The following is a 17,707-nucleotide window of genomic DNA, read 5'->3' on the forward strand; positions in this document are numbered from 1 at the left end:
TCCTATCTTATAACTAAAAAAGTGTTGTAATATGGCCTAAATACTCATTAACAAGGAATTAATAAATCTATGAATGCCCTCTGTGTGGAAGGCATACTGTATTATGCTAGATACTGTCATATTCCAAAAGAACTCAATTCTGCAGTTTCAAGTTTGCCACAAAAATAATTCTCTTCCATTTTACCCAATCACTTCCCCAAAGTACAGAACAACAGACATTCTGACAAATCTATAGCAGTGTGCAAGGAAAGAAGCAATAAATTAAAGAGACAAACCATATAATAGTCTTACAGATGACCATTCATCTGGTTGTACTTTCCAGCATAAAGAAATCTAGTCTTTACAAACTGATTTTTATATGGTCCAACAAGCTGCAGCTAAGGTTGAGGTAAGAAGCTTTTGACAGTCGCACGGGAACCATACCCATTAATTTGGGAAAGAACATTAAGAAATCAACAGTGCACAGGAGTTCATTAACACTAATGCTAAATTATATTTAGTTGAACCTATTACTCCTAATGTTCCCAAGGAGTAAACTGTGCAGATGTCCGCTACACGTCCTTAATACCCAATCATTCTAGCCATGAATATTGTTGACTCAAAGAATTAAAAGCTCAAGTATAGTAACAGGATGAGGAAAGATGATAACGTAGGGACAAGCAGTATCTTTGGTATTTAACTGATAAGGTCAATATCAATCTTTCCATAGCTTACAACTCACCATTGCAGGTATTCACAATTTTAAACTGAACATGGAAATTTTAAAATAACGAAGACAACATTCAAGGGTCTTATGAAGAAGAAATGGAATAAAAAGAGAAATACATTTCACTGATTAAAAATTTTTTTAATGATAAAAAAGCCATTAAATAGCTTCCTTCAATAACAAATGAAAACTGTTAAAATGTGAATTCTTTGTGTTAACAGGAATAAACCCCTAACACTTACTTTCTATGAGGCAGAAAAGACTGAATTCCCTTCCTCAAATTCACTTTATGTTTGCTTTTAAAACTACAGTTCTTCAGGCATTTTAAAAAAGAAACAGCCACAAAAGGAAATGTTTTCCTAATGGCTATATTTCTGGAAAATGAAGCAGATTTAAAGAAGATGAGCACTGTTCTTGAACATAATTTACTGTTTATTTCTTTGGTACAAAGAAAAATTAAGGTGTTCTAAAGAAGCATCTTATTAATCCACCTCCTTACTAACAAAATAAGAACATACAAAATAATCGCAGCCTAGATTATGAATCTAGATTGGATTCATGTTCTTCCACTGAGTCTACCAGGCCAGCAGATCCATTGGCAATACTTTCTGGGTTATCCACAGACTGAATTAATCCTTCCTGCTCACCAGGAACATGATGGGATGAAGATTCCTCCTCCTCTTCTTCATCCTCCTCTTCTGCCTCCCCATCATCTTCTACATCCATTTCAAATACTCTAACATGACGGAGATTTGAACTTAACTAAAGAAATATAAAAGTATTTCATTTTAAGATATTAAAAAATTTTAAATCAATACCTTTAAGCAGCACAATGTACTTTTCCAGTAATTATAAAGAAGCAGAAAATGAAATTTTTTTTTTAAAGGAAAACTCATCTCAATTTATACCAAAATCACTAAACTTAGCTATCCAAAATATAAAAGGAGCACACAGATTATTAAAATTTTTAACTAAGTTTTAACTAAGTACTCCCTGAACACAAAACTAAATAGCCAAGGATCCAAAGTATCAATTTATCATGTCATAATCAACTTAAAAAAATCATATTAAAATTTAAATACTTACTACACAAGAGACTTTCCGAAAACCATTCACAGCAACATACTGTGCTTTCATATTCTCCAGTATTCTCCACTGACTTTCCAGGAAGACAGTATGTATAGGTATGATATCACTCTGTTCATCTAGCCTATGTAGAATGAAACCATAATAAATGGAATTAATTTTTTTCCTCATTTGTTGGAGAAAGAGGGAGGCAGTTAAACAAACCTATGACTGTAAATTGTATTCAAATTCATCTAGAATGGTTCTCTTGAGAAACTCAGAAAAAAAAATCAACAATTTCTCTCTTAATTTAGGACTACAAGATCATAGATCTAGAGTTGGAAGCAGTGATGGGCAACCTTTTGAGCTTGGTGTGTCAAAATTCACCAAAAAACCGAGCATAACTCAGGTGGTGTGTCACTTCAAGAAAAAAACCATAATTTTGCAATATTTATATTTTAAATAACAAAAATGTATAATTGTAATATATAACTGTATTTAATAAACCAAAATAGGTAAATTAATATAGGTAGAATTGTCATCTATAGTGCACAGAGTGTCTATACTACACTATAGCAAATGTTTCATCCTCAGCATATAGCCCCATACTTCTCTGAATGTAGCCACGTGCAATTGAAAATGGCCATGCATGTCAGTGCTGACATGTGAAAGGTTTGTCATCACTGGTTGGAAGGGACCTCAAAGTCCATCTAGTCTAATCTCCTCATTTTACAGATGAGGAAACTGAGGCTCAGGCAGGCTAAGGGACTTGTTCAAGGCCTTACACTTAGTAAGTATCAGACGGACAATTCAGATTCAGGTCTTTGGCCTGGCTAAACAGAAGTTAGGAAAATCAACCTTGAAAAATCATTCCCCTGAATAGCTTCTATTCAGTAAACAATCACCAAGTCCTTTTTATTTCTCATTATCCCACTACTCTTCATTTCTAATACCATTGCTAGAACCAGCAGAGCCTTATACACAGAGACAGATACACTGTGGCACAATCGAATGCAATAGACTTCTCCACCAGCAGCAATGCAATGATCCAAGACAATTCTGAGGGACTTATGAGAAAGAATGCTATACACATCTAGAGAAAGAACTGTGGGAGTAGAAACACAGAAGAAAAACTGTTTGATCACATGGGTCAATGGGGATATGATTGGGGATGTAGACTCTATAAACGATCACCCCAGTGCAAATATCAATAATGTAGAATTAGGTCTTGATCAATGACACATGTAAAACCCAGTGGAATTACTCATTGGCTATTGGAGCAGGAGGGGAGGAAGGGAAAGAACATGAATCATGTAGCCATGGAAAAATATTCTTTTTGTTTGTTTGTTTTTTAAATAAAATTTTATTTTAATAGAAAATTTTTCCATGGTTACATGATTTATGTTCTTTCTTTCTCCTCCATCCTCCCCCATCCCCCTATAACCTATGCGCATTTCCACTGGGTTTTACATGTGTCATTGATCAAGAACTATTTCCATATTATTGATAGCTGCATTGATGTGGTCATTTAGAGTCTACATCCTCAGTCATATCCCCATAAACCCATGTGTTCAAGCAGTTGTTTTTCTTCTGTGTTTCTGCTCCCACAGTTCTTCCTCTGAATGTGAATAGCACTTTTTCTCATAAATCCCTCAGAATTGTCCTGGGTCATTGCATTGCTGCCAGTACAGAAGTCCATTACATCCGATTTTACCACAGTGTATCAGTCTCTGTATATAATGTTCTCCTGGTTCTGCTCCTTTCATTCTACATCAACTCCTGGAGGTCATTCCAGTTCACATGGAGTTCCTCCAGTTCATTATTCCTTTGAGCACAATAGTATTCCATCACCAGAAGATACCACAATTTGTTCAGCCATTCCCCAATTGAAGGGCATGCCCTCATTTTCCAGTTTTTTGCCACTACAAAGTGCGCGGCTATAAATATTTTTTTATCATGTCCTTTTCCTTATGATCTCTTTGGGGTATAAACCCAGCAGTGGGATGGCTGGATCAAAGGACAGACAGTCTTTTAGCGCCTTTTAGGCATAGTTCCAAATTGCCATCCAGAATGGTTGGATCAGTTCAGAACTCTACCAGCAATGAATCCATGTCCCAATTTTGCGACATCTCCTCCAACATTTATTACTTTCCTTTGCTGTCATGTTAGTCAATCTGCAAGGTGTGAGGTGGTACCTCAGAGTTGTTTTGATTTACATTTCTCTAATTATAAGAAATTTAGAACACTTTCTTATATGTTTATTGATAGTTTTGATTTCTTTATCTGAAAATTGCCTATTTATGTCCATTGCCCATTTATCAATAGGGGAATAGCTTGATTTTTTGTACAATTGATTTAGCTCCTTATATATTTGAGTAATTAGACCTCTGTCAGAGTTTTTCGTTATAAAGATTTTTTTTTCTAATTTTGGTTGCACTGGTTTTGTTTGCACAAACCCTTTTTAATTTAATGTGAACAAAATTATTTATTTTATGTTTTGTGATTTTTTTCTAACTCTTGTTTGGTTTTAAAATCTTTCCTTTCCCAGAGCTCTGACAAGTATACTATTCTGTGTTCAACTAATTTACTTATAGTTTCCTTCTTTATATTCATGGCATTCACCCATTCTGAATTTATCTTGGTGTAGGGTGTGAGATGTTGTTCTAAACCTAATCTCTCCCATACTGTTTATGGAAAAATATTCTAAATAAATTAAATTTTTCCCATTTAATTAAAAAATTAATAAATTATCTTCTAATACCACTGCTAGTTTTAGTCTTCATAATGCTTCAATTTCAAATAGGTAAAATACCTGTAACACTAACTTAGCTAACAAAGTTATATTTTGATTCCCTTACAGAAAAGTTGATAACTTTCAAAACAGGAGTAAGTATCTGGTTCCTCAAGCCTCAGTCAATCCAAGACATTTCCTTCGAAGGTGGCAACATATGGTTTTTATAGTCCCGAGGATTATTGGGTATGGCTTCTGATATTGTGCTACTGTGATAAGCAAGATTAGAAAGTGAGAGTTCTCTTTATTCTACTGTCAAGCTGACATCTCATTTTGAAAGATCTCTTTGTTTTAGAGGCAGGAAAAAAGTCAAAATCAAAATAACTAGTCTTCCATTATAGCTGTGTTAATATTGTTCCAGTACTTTCTTGGGATGTCAATTTGAGAAAATCACTTAATTCCACCCAATTATTGTCTCACTTTATTCTAAGAATTTCTCCTCTATTTCAGAAGGTAGAAGAATAGATGAGGAATCACTGTTTTTCTGTTTTTACTCAAAATTATAATGCACATATCAATTATACCTTAAATATTTGGGACTACAATTTATTTTATTTTTTTTTTTAAACCCTTGTACTTCGGTGTATTGTCTCATAGGTGGAAGAGTGGTAAGGGTGGGCAATGGGGGTCAAGTGACTTGCCCAGGGTCACACAGCTGGGAAGTGGCTGAGGCCGGGATTGAACCTAGGACCTCCCGTCTCTAGGCCTGACTCTCACTCCACTGAGCTACCCAGCTGCCCCCTACAATTTATATTTTTAAAAATACATTTAACTTTTAGGTGAGAAGTATCATTATTAGTGTCTGTACCTTTTACAAGTTGTCCCATTGTACTCCTTCTCTGGAATGTTTTCTCTAATATATACCAAAGACAATGGTAGCTGGGCCAAGACTCTTTCTTTGCCTTCTTGTTCTTCATTCTCCTTGAGAACTACAGTTATTGTTTCATCATCATAAAAATGTGCATCAAGACAGCTGTAGGAGCTAGAATAAAACGGATTATACTTAGAGATCATCTATTAACTGCATGATCACTTAAAGCACTGGCACCAAGAAGAAAGACAGATTAAAAAAAATATTAAGTCATACTTATTTAAGAATATATATCAAGATTCATTTTATTTGGATTCATTCTATTTTCTTCTAAATTCCCACTAACCTGCTATTCTCTGAATAAAGCTAGATAAGTTCACATTCACAAAACCAAGAATACAGAGAAAATTTGTTCAGGGTCATAGAACCTGCTTGAGATCAATGTTCAAGCTTTAAGCCCTTACTCTATTCAATCAGTGGCTCTGTGGAGAGCCCCAAAGGACTAACTCAGTGTAAGTATGCCTTATGGTAAACCTAGCTGTCCAGCACTAAGGTGAATCCTAGGTTTAAAGGCAATTCCACTTTACTCGAATTACAGGTTTTTACAATTTGCAGGAATTGGAGGAGTTGGAGGTAAAAGTAAGATTTCATGCAGGAAGATATACAATTCAAAACTTTGTCAAAAAAGTAATACTTCCCTTTTTTGGGATGAACAAGAGAATGTTTTGTTTTGTTTTTAAAGAGAATCCTGTCTTTAGATTTTCTGACTCACTTTTGTCAGCTGACAATTCTGAAAGATAAGTTATTTTTAATCCAAATTATGTACATAAAGAAAAGCAGGCAAAGTAATGGGAAAGATCTTCAGTACATATTGAATTGGATACACAGTAAATCTGGTGTGGCCAGGACCAGAACTTTCAGTAACCATACTATCTGTCTCTTTAATCGGTTGGCCAAAACTGCCTCCTTGGCACACAAACCTTAAACATCTTAATTACAACACACCTTTTCAAGTATGTTTAGAGGCAGCCAACAGATGGAAAGCCAGCCGCAGAATTAGGAAGACCTTCATCCCAGAGCTCTAAGCAACTCCCTAAAAATAAGTTGCAAAGAAGGGTCCAACCTACATAGGTAGAGTTTTCTCATCTGGAAGTTTCCTATATCATTGAAATCCCAAGTCTAGTCCTTATGAAACATACTACCATAGAATAATTAGTTCAACTACAAATTAAATTATTCTTCCATGTACAAAACAAAACAAAGTGTAAAGGATCTTTTTATTGCCATAGTATTTACTAACATTATAATATGACTGATGTTCCTTAAGTTCAATTTTAGATCACTGAAATATAAGTAAAATACTGGTATTCAAGAGCAAACTATAATGAATTGTTTCTTCTAGACAAGGCTCAAGATGTACCTGCTTTCCAAGCTTTCATTTGTTGTGTTCACAAAATTTCCAAACTCAACAGCAAGTAGTCCATTATTGACAGACCTTGGAGGAAAAAAGACAGAATACTTTGTAGGCCAATCTAGATAATTCAGTAATTCCAAAGCTTTTTCTAAGATTTGACTGGAAGATTCAGTATATTACTTACATAATATATTCTACTCTAAAGAAATCTAAATTTAACTCTCACTGCAGAAAATACATTAGTTGGATTAAAGCATCAAGATAAATAGAACCTATTATTAATACTTTATAGCTCCTAAGATTATGTTGTGAGTGAATTAAGGAGGATATACAACCACCATTTTTTTTCCCTTTTCTCTTCAGTCTCAAACTACCTTCATGAGATTTCCTTCAAACTCAGGCATAACACTTCAAGTTTTTAAAGAAAATGACAGACACTATAATCACTACTCTTTTAACTCTATCACTGGCCTCAGAACAACAAACGAAGTCATTAGGAGCAGGAGAGTGGAGTACACTGCTCCTCAGCTTACTAAAGGCAAGTCTGAAAGCTGAAGTTAACCTCAGTACTGCAGGAAAAAAGAAAATTAGACATACCAAGGAAACCTAGGTTCTCTTCCTGGCTTTGCCACTAACTGGTGTGATGATGGTCAGGTCACTTAACTCATGTGCCTGAGTTCTCCCAATTGTGAAATGAAGGCCTTGGATTCAATGAGAGAGATCACAGAACTCTAGAATTCTAAGATCTCTTCCCAAGGCAAGAAGTAGTCAAACTCTGCTGCTTCTCAGGGAGTTCATAAGAAAAATGTAACACACTAGTCAATTTTGGGGAATTTTTGTTTGTTTGTTTCTCCTTACTGCAGAAGAGACTACACTTAAAGAGCAGATTCCAATGCACTTTCCAATATCTAGAGAATCACAGAATTAGAGACGATCTTGTCCAAATCTTTCATTTTACAGATGATGAAGCTGAGATCCAAAGAGATGAAGTAACTTGTTCATGGTCATACAATTAATTAGTAGCAAAACAAACATATTCATTATTTTTTCATTTTTACTTAATACTCACTTTGATATGTCAGTATGTCTCCTCAAAATATAAATTTTAGAAGCTGAACTATCTGACATAGTAAAGAGTATGTAATGTAGATTTGAGGATTTGTTATTCCAGCTGAGAAAAACAAAGAAAAGTAAAATAAATTAAAATATGGAATTTAATAACTTCTACTATGAAAAACTGTCAAAGATGAACCAGATAAAAGCTTACAGGAAGGGCAATTTGAACAATCTAGGTGTAGAGTCCTCACTGAAACAAAAGAAAAAAAGCCAAGTCAGCAAATTCCAAATTTGCTGCTGAATTATACAATGAAAATGTTGAGAAAAATACCTTCTAGCAGCTTTGTATAAGGGAATACAGACAGCTTGATTCACTGATCTTCCAATAACATCCTATAAAAATGAATGTATTTTAAAATTGAATAGAACATATTTCTTGGGACATACACAGGTGTTCTAATAAAAATAAATCAAACTATAAAAAGTGACTGATGGTTACAGTCCAGGCTGCTGTATAAAATTATCTGATGATAAGAGTCTGTGTTTATATAATATTTTTACCAAGTATTTTCCTCACAGTATTCTCATAAAGTATGGAAAATAAGTAAAGTATCTGCCATATTTACCACTTTCTTCAAAATTTCTTTACCTTTTCACCTAATCTTCCAGTTTTCAACCTCCCCTGTCTCCAAAGCACATAATAATATATAATTATAATAATATATAATAATATATAATATATAATAATACTCCTAATGCACTAGTATTCCCTTGCCCTAAATTCACAAGTTTCCCGCTTGACTCAATCAGACTAGAATCTTTTTGGCCAAGTGTTTTTGGACTATCACAATGTACCCCTATTTTGTGTGACTATTTTAGACAACTCCAGTTGCCATAGGCTACTCACTATTTCCTAATCTGCAGCATACAAGCCCCGGCATGAGATCCCCTTCATCTCCTGCCTACAGAATTCAAGGACTAGCTCCGGTACTACTCTCTCCGTGAAGCTTTCTCAATTCTTCCTGTCTAAAAGTTCCTTCCTCCTTGAATAGTCTGAAAACCTCTCCTGAGGACTTAAATGATATTCTAACTTGTTAAAGTGAATACATTTAAATACATAACTCTTCCATTCTACAGATGGAAAGCTTCCAGAGACTCTATCATTTTTCTTCTTCATTTCTTCAGTACCTAGCCTAGAGTTGCTTATAATAGGCAGTTGCTAGCTCTTTATTGAGTAGGAGGGAAGCTCAGAGGTGAAGTGACTTCTCTGTCCATTGCTACAGAACTAATCAGTGAAAGGACCAGAAACTCAAACCCAATCTTCTGATTTCAAATCCAGTATTTTTTTCAATAAATATCATCACAGTGCTACTCAAGCTCAAACTTCTTTTCTCAAATAATCTGAATGTGTAACAGAAAAGAAAAAGACAATAAAAGAAAACTGTCCTCTCTTAGCTCACGTCACCCATTAGCTAGCTATCCCTTTAGACTAAAATGAAGACTAGAGTGGTACTAATCAAATCTCTGCATACTACTACTGTTCATAATGAATTTGTGTAATGACTAAAATACTCCAATGTTTTCAAAATGACTCTTAATTTTTCCACCCAAATTTTTTAAACTAATCACAACAATAATAAATGATTATTTGCATAAGTAAGATATATACATATTCATGCTCGTGAACTTCCTAACACTGTCAAAAGAATATTCTGAATGAAAGGTCCATTTCTTTGCTTAAAAATTATCAATGGCTCCTAATATTCTATCAAATAAAAATAAAACTCCTAGAATTCTAAGTCTTCCATAATCTGGCTCCAACCTACTTTGAATTTTATTTGAAACTTACTGCTGGTTTTTGTAAACAATGATCGATAATGCTTTCCATCTGTCTTTTCACAAAATGCAATGACTTTTCAGGATAATAGGGAAACAGCAAAGGACTTTCTGTAAACAAAAAGTTATGCTTTAATATACAAAAAGATTAGAAGGATGTATCAATAAATAAGTAGACACAACCAACAGTCCTACTATTACTACAGAATTCAATTTGAGTATTTCATTATGCTCACACAAATTTGTTCAGTCAACAGGAATTTAAGTACTTACTCAATATATTTTATTGGATACATTTTAAAGAATTCCATAAATACTAGTTAAATTTGTTCTTAAGTTTTGTCATTAGGAGGGCAACCATAATCTGGAAAATTCAATTAAGTGGAACATTTTACATTAACATACAAAGTGATTTCAATGGTAGAGGGAACTCCCAAGAGAAGAAATAATTTCTACCAAAGAAGATGGACACCTTCTCTGCAATTTAACTAAAGAAGTGCCTGAAACTCAGAGAAGTTAAGCCATTGCCCAGGCTCACTCAGCTAATTTTGTCAGAGTTCAAATGTGAACCAGGTCTTCCTGATTTTGAGACCGGCTCTCTTCTGTCTAGTATGTTATATTATTTCTCACAATACATATAGAAAAGAGTGAATCATTGCCCTTAAAAGTCTCATATTAAGGGAAAAAAATCATCATACAAAGTAAATAATTTTTACTTACCTGTAAAAGATATTTACTTATCTGGTTATATACTATTATTTCTCCCAATCCATTAGACTATAAATTCCTTGAGAGCAGGGATTTTGTCATTTAAACAAAGTTTTTATATCTCCAGTAGTATGTTGAATAGGAAAAAAAAATTATAATTTAATTTTAGATTTATTCTCAAGAAATTCCAGTTCATGTGGAAGATAAAGGCATAGTCAAGCAGTATCTCTTGTAATAAAACACTAGGATCTTGGGGAATAAATCATCAAATATGTCCATCTTGAAATATACACCATCAAATATGTCCATCTTGAAAAATACACCTTCAGTCAACCACAGTATCCACTCAAACGCCCATTCTAGATCTTTCCCCTGTTAACCAAACCTTGAAAAATCTGTCTATTCTCTCTGCCTCTAATTCCTCTCCCCTCAACTGCACTTCAACCCTTTGCAAACTGGCTTCTGATCTCATCGCTCAACTGAAAATGATCTGTCAAAGGAACGTTATCAATGATTTTTCTTTATTTCTTCTTCTTTTTTTAAACCTTTGCCTTCTGTCTTGGAACCAATACTATGTTATTGGTTCCAAGGCAGAAGAGTGGTAATGGCTAGGCAATGGGGATAAGTGACTTGCCCAGGGTCACACAGCTAGGAAGTATCTGAGGACAGATTTGAACCCAGGACCTCCTGTCTCTAGGCCTGGCTCTCAATCCACTGAGCTACCCAGCTACCCCTCCAATGATTTCTTAATTGCTAAATCTAATGGTCTTTTCTCAGTCCTATCTGCTGTGCTTCATACTGTTGGTCATCCTCTTTCTAACAAAAATCTTTCCTCTCTGATTCTTTATGATACTCCTCTTATTGATTCTCCAGCTACCTGTCCAACAGCTTCTTGGAGTCCTTCATTAGCTCATCATTCATATCACACCCCAGTGATAGGTATTCCTTAAGGTTCTATCTTAAGCCTTTCCCCTCCCCTACAACCATTCCCTTGGGAATCTCATCAGCTCCCTGGGTTTAACTATCTTTTCAAAGCAGATGACTCAAAAGTCTCTCCCCTGAACTTCAGTTCTAAACCAACAACCAACAGTGGACATTTCAAAACTCCATGCCCTTTTGATATTTTAAACTCAATATGTCCAAAACTAAATCCTTCCCATTACCAAACATCCTTATTTCTGTCTAATGTAACATCATCTTTCCAGAATTCCAAATTAGTAACCTTGGCATTATCAATAACCTCCTAATCCTCCTCCAACTCATATATCCAAGGAGTTGTTAAATCCTGCCATTTCTACCTTCATAAAGTCTCTCACTCTTTGCTTCTCAGGCCCTACATCTCAGCCAAACTCAAAAATGGTCAATCCTTGATCCTGTTATCACTCATAAATGTTATCACCTCCACATTAAAGAATCCTGGAATCTCCTTATCCAACCATAATCTATTGATTTATCAGCTCTTCCTCTGCCTTTCCTTACCAAAACCCTCCTCCTCCTCCTCCTCCTTACCATTATCTTCAATCCCTTGACCCCTCAATTCTCTTTCAGACCATCTCCCCTGCACTTTCTCTCTTTTTCTCCCCATGATGACCCCTGGTGAACCAATTCATCTGTACACTGTTCTCTCAGTCCCTGAGAGACTTTCACTTTATTTCACTGAATTATTCAGTGAATATGCCTTTATTTCACTGAATTTGCCTTGCTAAGCTTCAGCCTTGGAGTTGGGGCTGGCTTACTCTGATTTTGAGAACCCCCTTTGGAAGACCTCATAAGGATACAAGGACACACAAATGCTGCTTAATGAAGGCACAGGAAATCATGTCCCCATTCTGACCAGATCTGCCTCCAGTCTCAACCAGGCCTTTACTGCTGCTAGGCAATCCTATTATGCTTCCTTAGCAACTCACTATCCCATTCTCTAGAGCAACTCTCGAAAACTTTTTCATCCTTCCTTAAACGTTCCATGGCTTAAACCTTGTCTCATATTTTAGAGAAAAAATGGAGGCCATGTGTTAAAAACTCTCTCCTCTCTCCTTTCTCAGCTCCTCTCACTCTGGTGCCTTCTGCCACTCTCTCCTCCTGTGCTTGTCCCACACAATGAAGTGGCCTTACTCCTTACCAAAGCTATCCCCGCTGCTTGTCTGAGTCACATTCCCTCCTGTCTCCTCTCACAGACTGTCCCTTCTGTCATCTCAACTACCTCACTTATTTTCAATTTCTCCTCCTCAACTCTACCCGCTGGCTCCCCTGACTTCCTTCAAATGCCAGCTAAAATCCTGCCTTCTCTGGGAAGCTTTCCCAGACTCTTAATTCTAGTCCCTTGCCTCTTGGTCCCATAACATGGCTTGTTTGTACACATTTGCTGTCTTTCCCATTAGAGCTCCCTGAGGACAAGGACCCTCTTTTGGCTCTTTTTGTACCCCAGCCTTTGGCACTGTGCATGGCATAGGCAAGTGCTTAATAAAAATGTTTGCTGGTTGATTTCATTCTCTACTCACTCTTCAGTTTAAGGCCTCCTCCCTGAGCTCCATGCCTCAAGCCTCCTGCCCCTCTGGGCTGTCCAACATGCCGCTGCTAAAGAAATTTTCTTTAAGCATAAATCTGGCTATGCTGTTCCCCATCTCAGCTAATGTCCATGGTTCTTATAGCCTCTAGGATCAGATATTAACTCTTCAGTTTAGCTTTCAAAACTCTTCCCAAACTGGCTCTGATCTCTCTCTGTTTCACTGGCCTCCACTCTCCCTCCTGCACGCCATGTTCCAGCCATACTGGCCTTCCTCACAGAGGCCATTACATCCTCTGCATTCATGCCTCTGCACTGCTTAGCTCCCACATCTCCACTTGGCCTCAGAGGGGCCTACTCTTTAAGATTCAGCTTAAGGGGCAGTAGCCTCAGACACTTTCTAGCTGTGTGACCCTGGGCAAGTCACTTAACCCCCACTGCCTAGCCCTTATCACTCTTGTGCCTTGGAGCCAATACACAGTACTGATTCTAAAATGGAAGGTTTAAAAAAAAAAAGATGTAGATTAAGCAGCATCTTCTTCGTGAAATCTTTCTTCATCTTCCCAACAGCTAGTGTCTTCTCTTCCAAACAACACTGTATTTAACTATTTTGCATAATTTGTATTTATTCAATTTCATGTGTATGTGTTCATAGTATATGGTATATATGTATACACACATATATGTATTTTCTCCTCTATTAGAAAACAATATAGTATGTGCACTTTCTATTATAGAACATGAACTCCAAAACAAAGCTCAAATCAACTTCTTTAAAAATCAGATGTGTGGTAAGCAGGCTTTAATGTTCACTGATTTACTCATTAATCAATTAGATCTATGATGGCATCAACTTCCAAGCAAGCTCTTTGTTTCATTCTTTGTACTTGTATCCTTTGTGCCTAGCACAGTGCCTGGCACATAGCAGGTCATTAATAAACGTCTATTGACTGACTGACTGCTTTGAGCTAAACACAATTTTATAGTTATTTATTCATAGATCTCATATTTGATTCCTATTTGCTCTGTTCCATCATAAAACTGAAATGAACACAAAAGAACTACTGTCTACAAAGGTGCTTGGAGAGGGTTAATATATGTGCTTATTAAATAGTTGTTGATAAATTAACTGGGCTTATATAGATTTCAATGTGGCCAAAGCCTACTTATTGTACTAATAATATAATTAAATACCTTTAAGATGAGTGCTATTCTGAAGAAAATCATACCATTGGTTTCCCTCAATATTAGGTGGTGACACAAGATCATCATCTTCATCTTTCAAATACTAGAAATAAATTATTTAGAATTTAAACTCAAGAAAATAAAGAATTGGGTCAAAGAATAAGAAGTGCTTCTATTTAATGTTACTCTTGTATAGAGGATTATCCATTTCCTTTTTTAGATCATCTGGAAATGATTCATTACTGTTAGCTATTCAAAGTCAGGTAACCAGTCATACCAACTATAAAATTACTAGGTAATAAAGATTATTATTTTTTTTAAACCCTTACCTTCCATCTAAGAATCAATACTATGTATTGGCTCCAAGACAGAAGAGTGGTAAGGGTAGGCAATGGGGGTTAAGTGACTTGCCCAGGGTCACACTGGGAAGTGTCTAAGGCCAGATTTGAACCCAGGACCTTCCATCTCTAGGCCTGGTTCTCAATCCCTGAGCCACCCAGCTGCTGCCTAGCAATAGAGATTATTATACGCTGTAGTCAGTAAAAAAAAAAGATGAAATATTTAAATATGAAACATTCTATTTCTAGGAAATAAAAATTTTAATACTGTTATTAGTTATATAATCATTTCAAAATTAGTTATATAATCATTCTACAATTGTTTACAAATGATCATTATCTATTGTAGAACGTAGCATACTGTTATTTCTCAAGTGTTAAGACTGATAGTACCATAAGTTTTTATAGATTGACAGAAAAATAGCATGATAACTGAGTTCAATAAAAACTTTTACCTGTCCAACTCTTTCTACATTGAAGTACTTTCCTTTTCGATTATAAAGCTCTGGAGCCTAGAGAAAACAAATATACTATATTACTCAAGACAAAATCAATCTCACTTATTTTTAAAAGTAAATGAACAGTTTTACAATATAGCACGTGCATTTTCCATTATAAAATGTGAGCTCAAATGCAGCTTAAATTAGCTCATTTACGGTCAGATGTGTGGTAAAAAGGCATTACTGTTACTGCTTTACTCAGTAGCCAAATGGATCTGTGATGATGTCAGTTTTCAATATTTTAAAAATAATACAGACTTTTATTAAACTAGAATATACGTTGTTACTTCTTTTTTAATTAAACAGGGTCACAACTTTGGTTCTCAGAAAAAAGACAACTTTATAAAAAATTCTGGTCCCTACCTCGTTGAAATGCTCAGTAAGAAAATCAGCAACAAATGTGATATCTTTCTGAGTCATCTGCCAAAAACAGAAAAAGAACAAAATTTTTTAAGAAAAAAAATCTATACAAAAGGAAACTTCCCAAATAAATGTTGATTTTTCACTTAATGAATGATACAGAAACTCATGTAAACTTTTTTCCAGAGTAAGCTCAAACATTTAAAGTTCACACAATTCTAAAATTATGAATTCAATTCACATGGCTATATGAGATTTGGATAGGCATGTATTAAGAAACAAAAAGCCTACTCCTTGAAACAACCAAGCAAACAGCTCTTAAATTCCTTTTATCCTTAAGAAGTTTTTGAAGGGAGTTCACGGGACCAAGAGTGAGTCAGTTTCAACACCAAAAAGAGCCCAGGGAACTATTCTCTACAGCATTATTATTTTCTCTAATACTATCTCTCTCCTCTTATTTGGGATGAAGTATGGCAGCTTCAAATATCTTGACTCTGATTTCACCTTGATCTTTTACAGGTTATGATGCAGTTATGATTGGGTCACCTTTTTTAACCCAAATGAGGCTCTCTAAAGCTATTACATCTCAGTATAAGGAACAGAACTGAAAACTAGTAACCCATCTGGAACAGAGTAAGTACTTAATAAATGTTCATTGACTAACTGATCACTCAGTTTAAAAGTAATCTGACAGAAGACATACAGAGCATAGAGGATTAGGGAGATTGATTTTGTTCAATAAAGGCTGATTTAGTCCATCTGGCTCCAGGCTAGACAATACCTAACCCATCGTAGTCACTATTTTCTAAGATACTAAAGGGAAGGAGATTGCACTGCCAGCCATTTACATATTTCATAGTTCCAGAATTAGAAGAAAAAATTTTCATCACCAGAAACCAAAAATAAAGTATCTAAAACATATCATCAAAAGAAGCTACAAAGAAAAACAGACTTCAAAAAGGTAAGATGAAGACCATAAGGACACATTCTGTGTACAGTGAGATCACTGATTCATTAGAGCAAAGGTCAAAATGAAAACCAAATTAAAAGGATAAAGATGAGAAAAATGAAAACATTCTAACCTGATCTGATGACAAAAAACAGGAAATTAATAAAGAAAAAGAAACTGATAGACTATTTTTGTTGCCTACTGACATCTAAGTAATTGCAATAACTTGGTCAAAGAGCTAAGAAATTCTTTAAGCCAGCAAACATATATTCTTTTTAAACAGAGGATGGCAGACAAAAGAAACACTAATTTGGAATATAAACTTACATGAAAAGTGTTAAAGAGAAAAGACAGTGCAAGACTATGGGTAATACTACCTCCGAAATGAAAAGTTTTAAAAGGGAAAATTACTCTACAGAAAGCTTGGCATGAGATCCAACCAAGACAAAATTATCAAGAACTTTTAGAGGTAAAACTAGAAGACACCTAAAAGGGGAAAAAAAGATATGTTGGCACTGCCATGACAAAGATAAGCTTGAAAATCCACAAAGAGAAAACCAAATGAATGAATTTGCTATATGACCATATCATGGCAAGCAGCTGGATGGACAGCCTATTGAGTTACTCCAACAGTACATGTATCTTAGGCAGGCACTACAGATGACCAATGAACTGAGCACAGAATTGAAGGAAGAAAGTAAATTGGATTAAATTTGGAAAACTGTGAAATAGTATGGTGTTTAGCACATAATTAAGTTTGGTACTTAATAGATGTTTACTGACTAAGAAAGCATCTTCAAAGAGCTCGAACATAAAAAGTTTTTTCTTTAAACACCAATGTTCTTTTAATGATGCTATATGACTACAGCAAAAGAATCCTACAATCTCTGAAGAATCAAAATTGTTGGTGACCCAAAGGACAAAAGAGATGTGTATACAGGCTGCAGCATATTGCCAATGATGACTTACATGCAAGAAGTAGTATTAAAGATATTCAGGAAATATAAGATCAGAAAAGAGAAAGGATAAATCATATATAAAAGAAAGGGAAGACAGATGGGCATCCCAAGGGCTACAACTGCTAAAAAGGCCTCCAATGTGCCGAGTTGATTCTCGATGGAGGTTTCATGGAAGAACATGTATAAGAAACGCGCAAGATTAAAAAGGCATAATTGGGTTGTTATCAGCACCATGGAAAGGGGTATATACAATGATTAGATCATGGATTCTTTGAATTATTAAGGCATAAATGGCTAAAATTCAATGATTATTATACTACACTTTGTAAATAGAAGTTAAATAGTTTGACAAATCATATCTTAAATCTCTCTTGAGGCAGAATATAAATCTTGCAGGAATTTTCTTTTAGAAAAAGTTTGATAATGTATGTATACAATGTTGGCTATGAAACAGATGCTTGACATTTACTGAACTTCTAGATTAATTGTGTAATGCTGCTTGGACTGCCAAGATAGCTGGGGTCTC

At 35.2% G+C, this 17,707-nt stretch overlaps 1 protein-coding gene across 1 annotated transcript in view; it reads right to left on the minus strand.

Moving 5' to 3' along the window:
* Nucleotides 1-826: 826 nt before the first annotated feature.
* ANAPC4 (anaphase promoting complex subunit 4) overlaps nucleotides 827-17,707 on the minus strand; it is a 41,182-nt gene continuing 24,301 nt past the window's right edge. Inside the window, exons 18-28 of the mRNA XM_044680618.1 lie at nucleotides 15,277-15,333; nucleotides 14,869-14,925; nucleotides 14,085-14,178; nucleotides 9,693-9,790; nucleotides 8,175-8,236; nucleotides 8,055-8,093; nucleotides 7,857-7,958; nucleotides 6,794-6,868; nucleotides 5,371-5,544; nucleotides 1,793-1,916; nucleotides 827-1,468 (exon numbers count right to left, since the gene is read on the minus strand). Of these exons, the coding sequence (XP_044536553.1) occupies nucleotides 1,244-1,468; nucleotides 1,793-1,916; nucleotides 5,371-5,544; nucleotides 6,794-6,868; nucleotides 7,857-7,958; nucleotides 8,055-8,093; nucleotides 8,175-8,236; nucleotides 9,693-9,790; nucleotides 14,085-14,178; nucleotides 14,869-14,925; nucleotides 15,277-15,333 (1,107 nt within the window). The 3' untranslated portion in view covers nucleotides 827-1,243. The remainder of the gene's footprint in view (nucleotides 1,469-1,792; nucleotides 1,917-5,370; nucleotides 5,545-6,793; nucleotides 6,869-7,856; nucleotides 7,959-8,054; nucleotides 8,094-8,174; nucleotides 8,237-9,692; nucleotides 9,791-14,084; nucleotides 14,179-14,868; nucleotides 14,926-15,276; nucleotides 15,334-17,707) is intronic.

This window comes from Gracilinanus agilis, chromosome 6, assembly GCF_016433145.1.
Source record: "Gracilinanus agilis isolate LMUSP501 chromosome 6, AgileGrace, whole genome shotgun sequence".
Lineage (NCBI taxonomy): Eukaryota > Metazoa > Chordata > Mammalia > Didelphimorphia > Didelphidae > Gracilinanus > Gracilinanus agilis.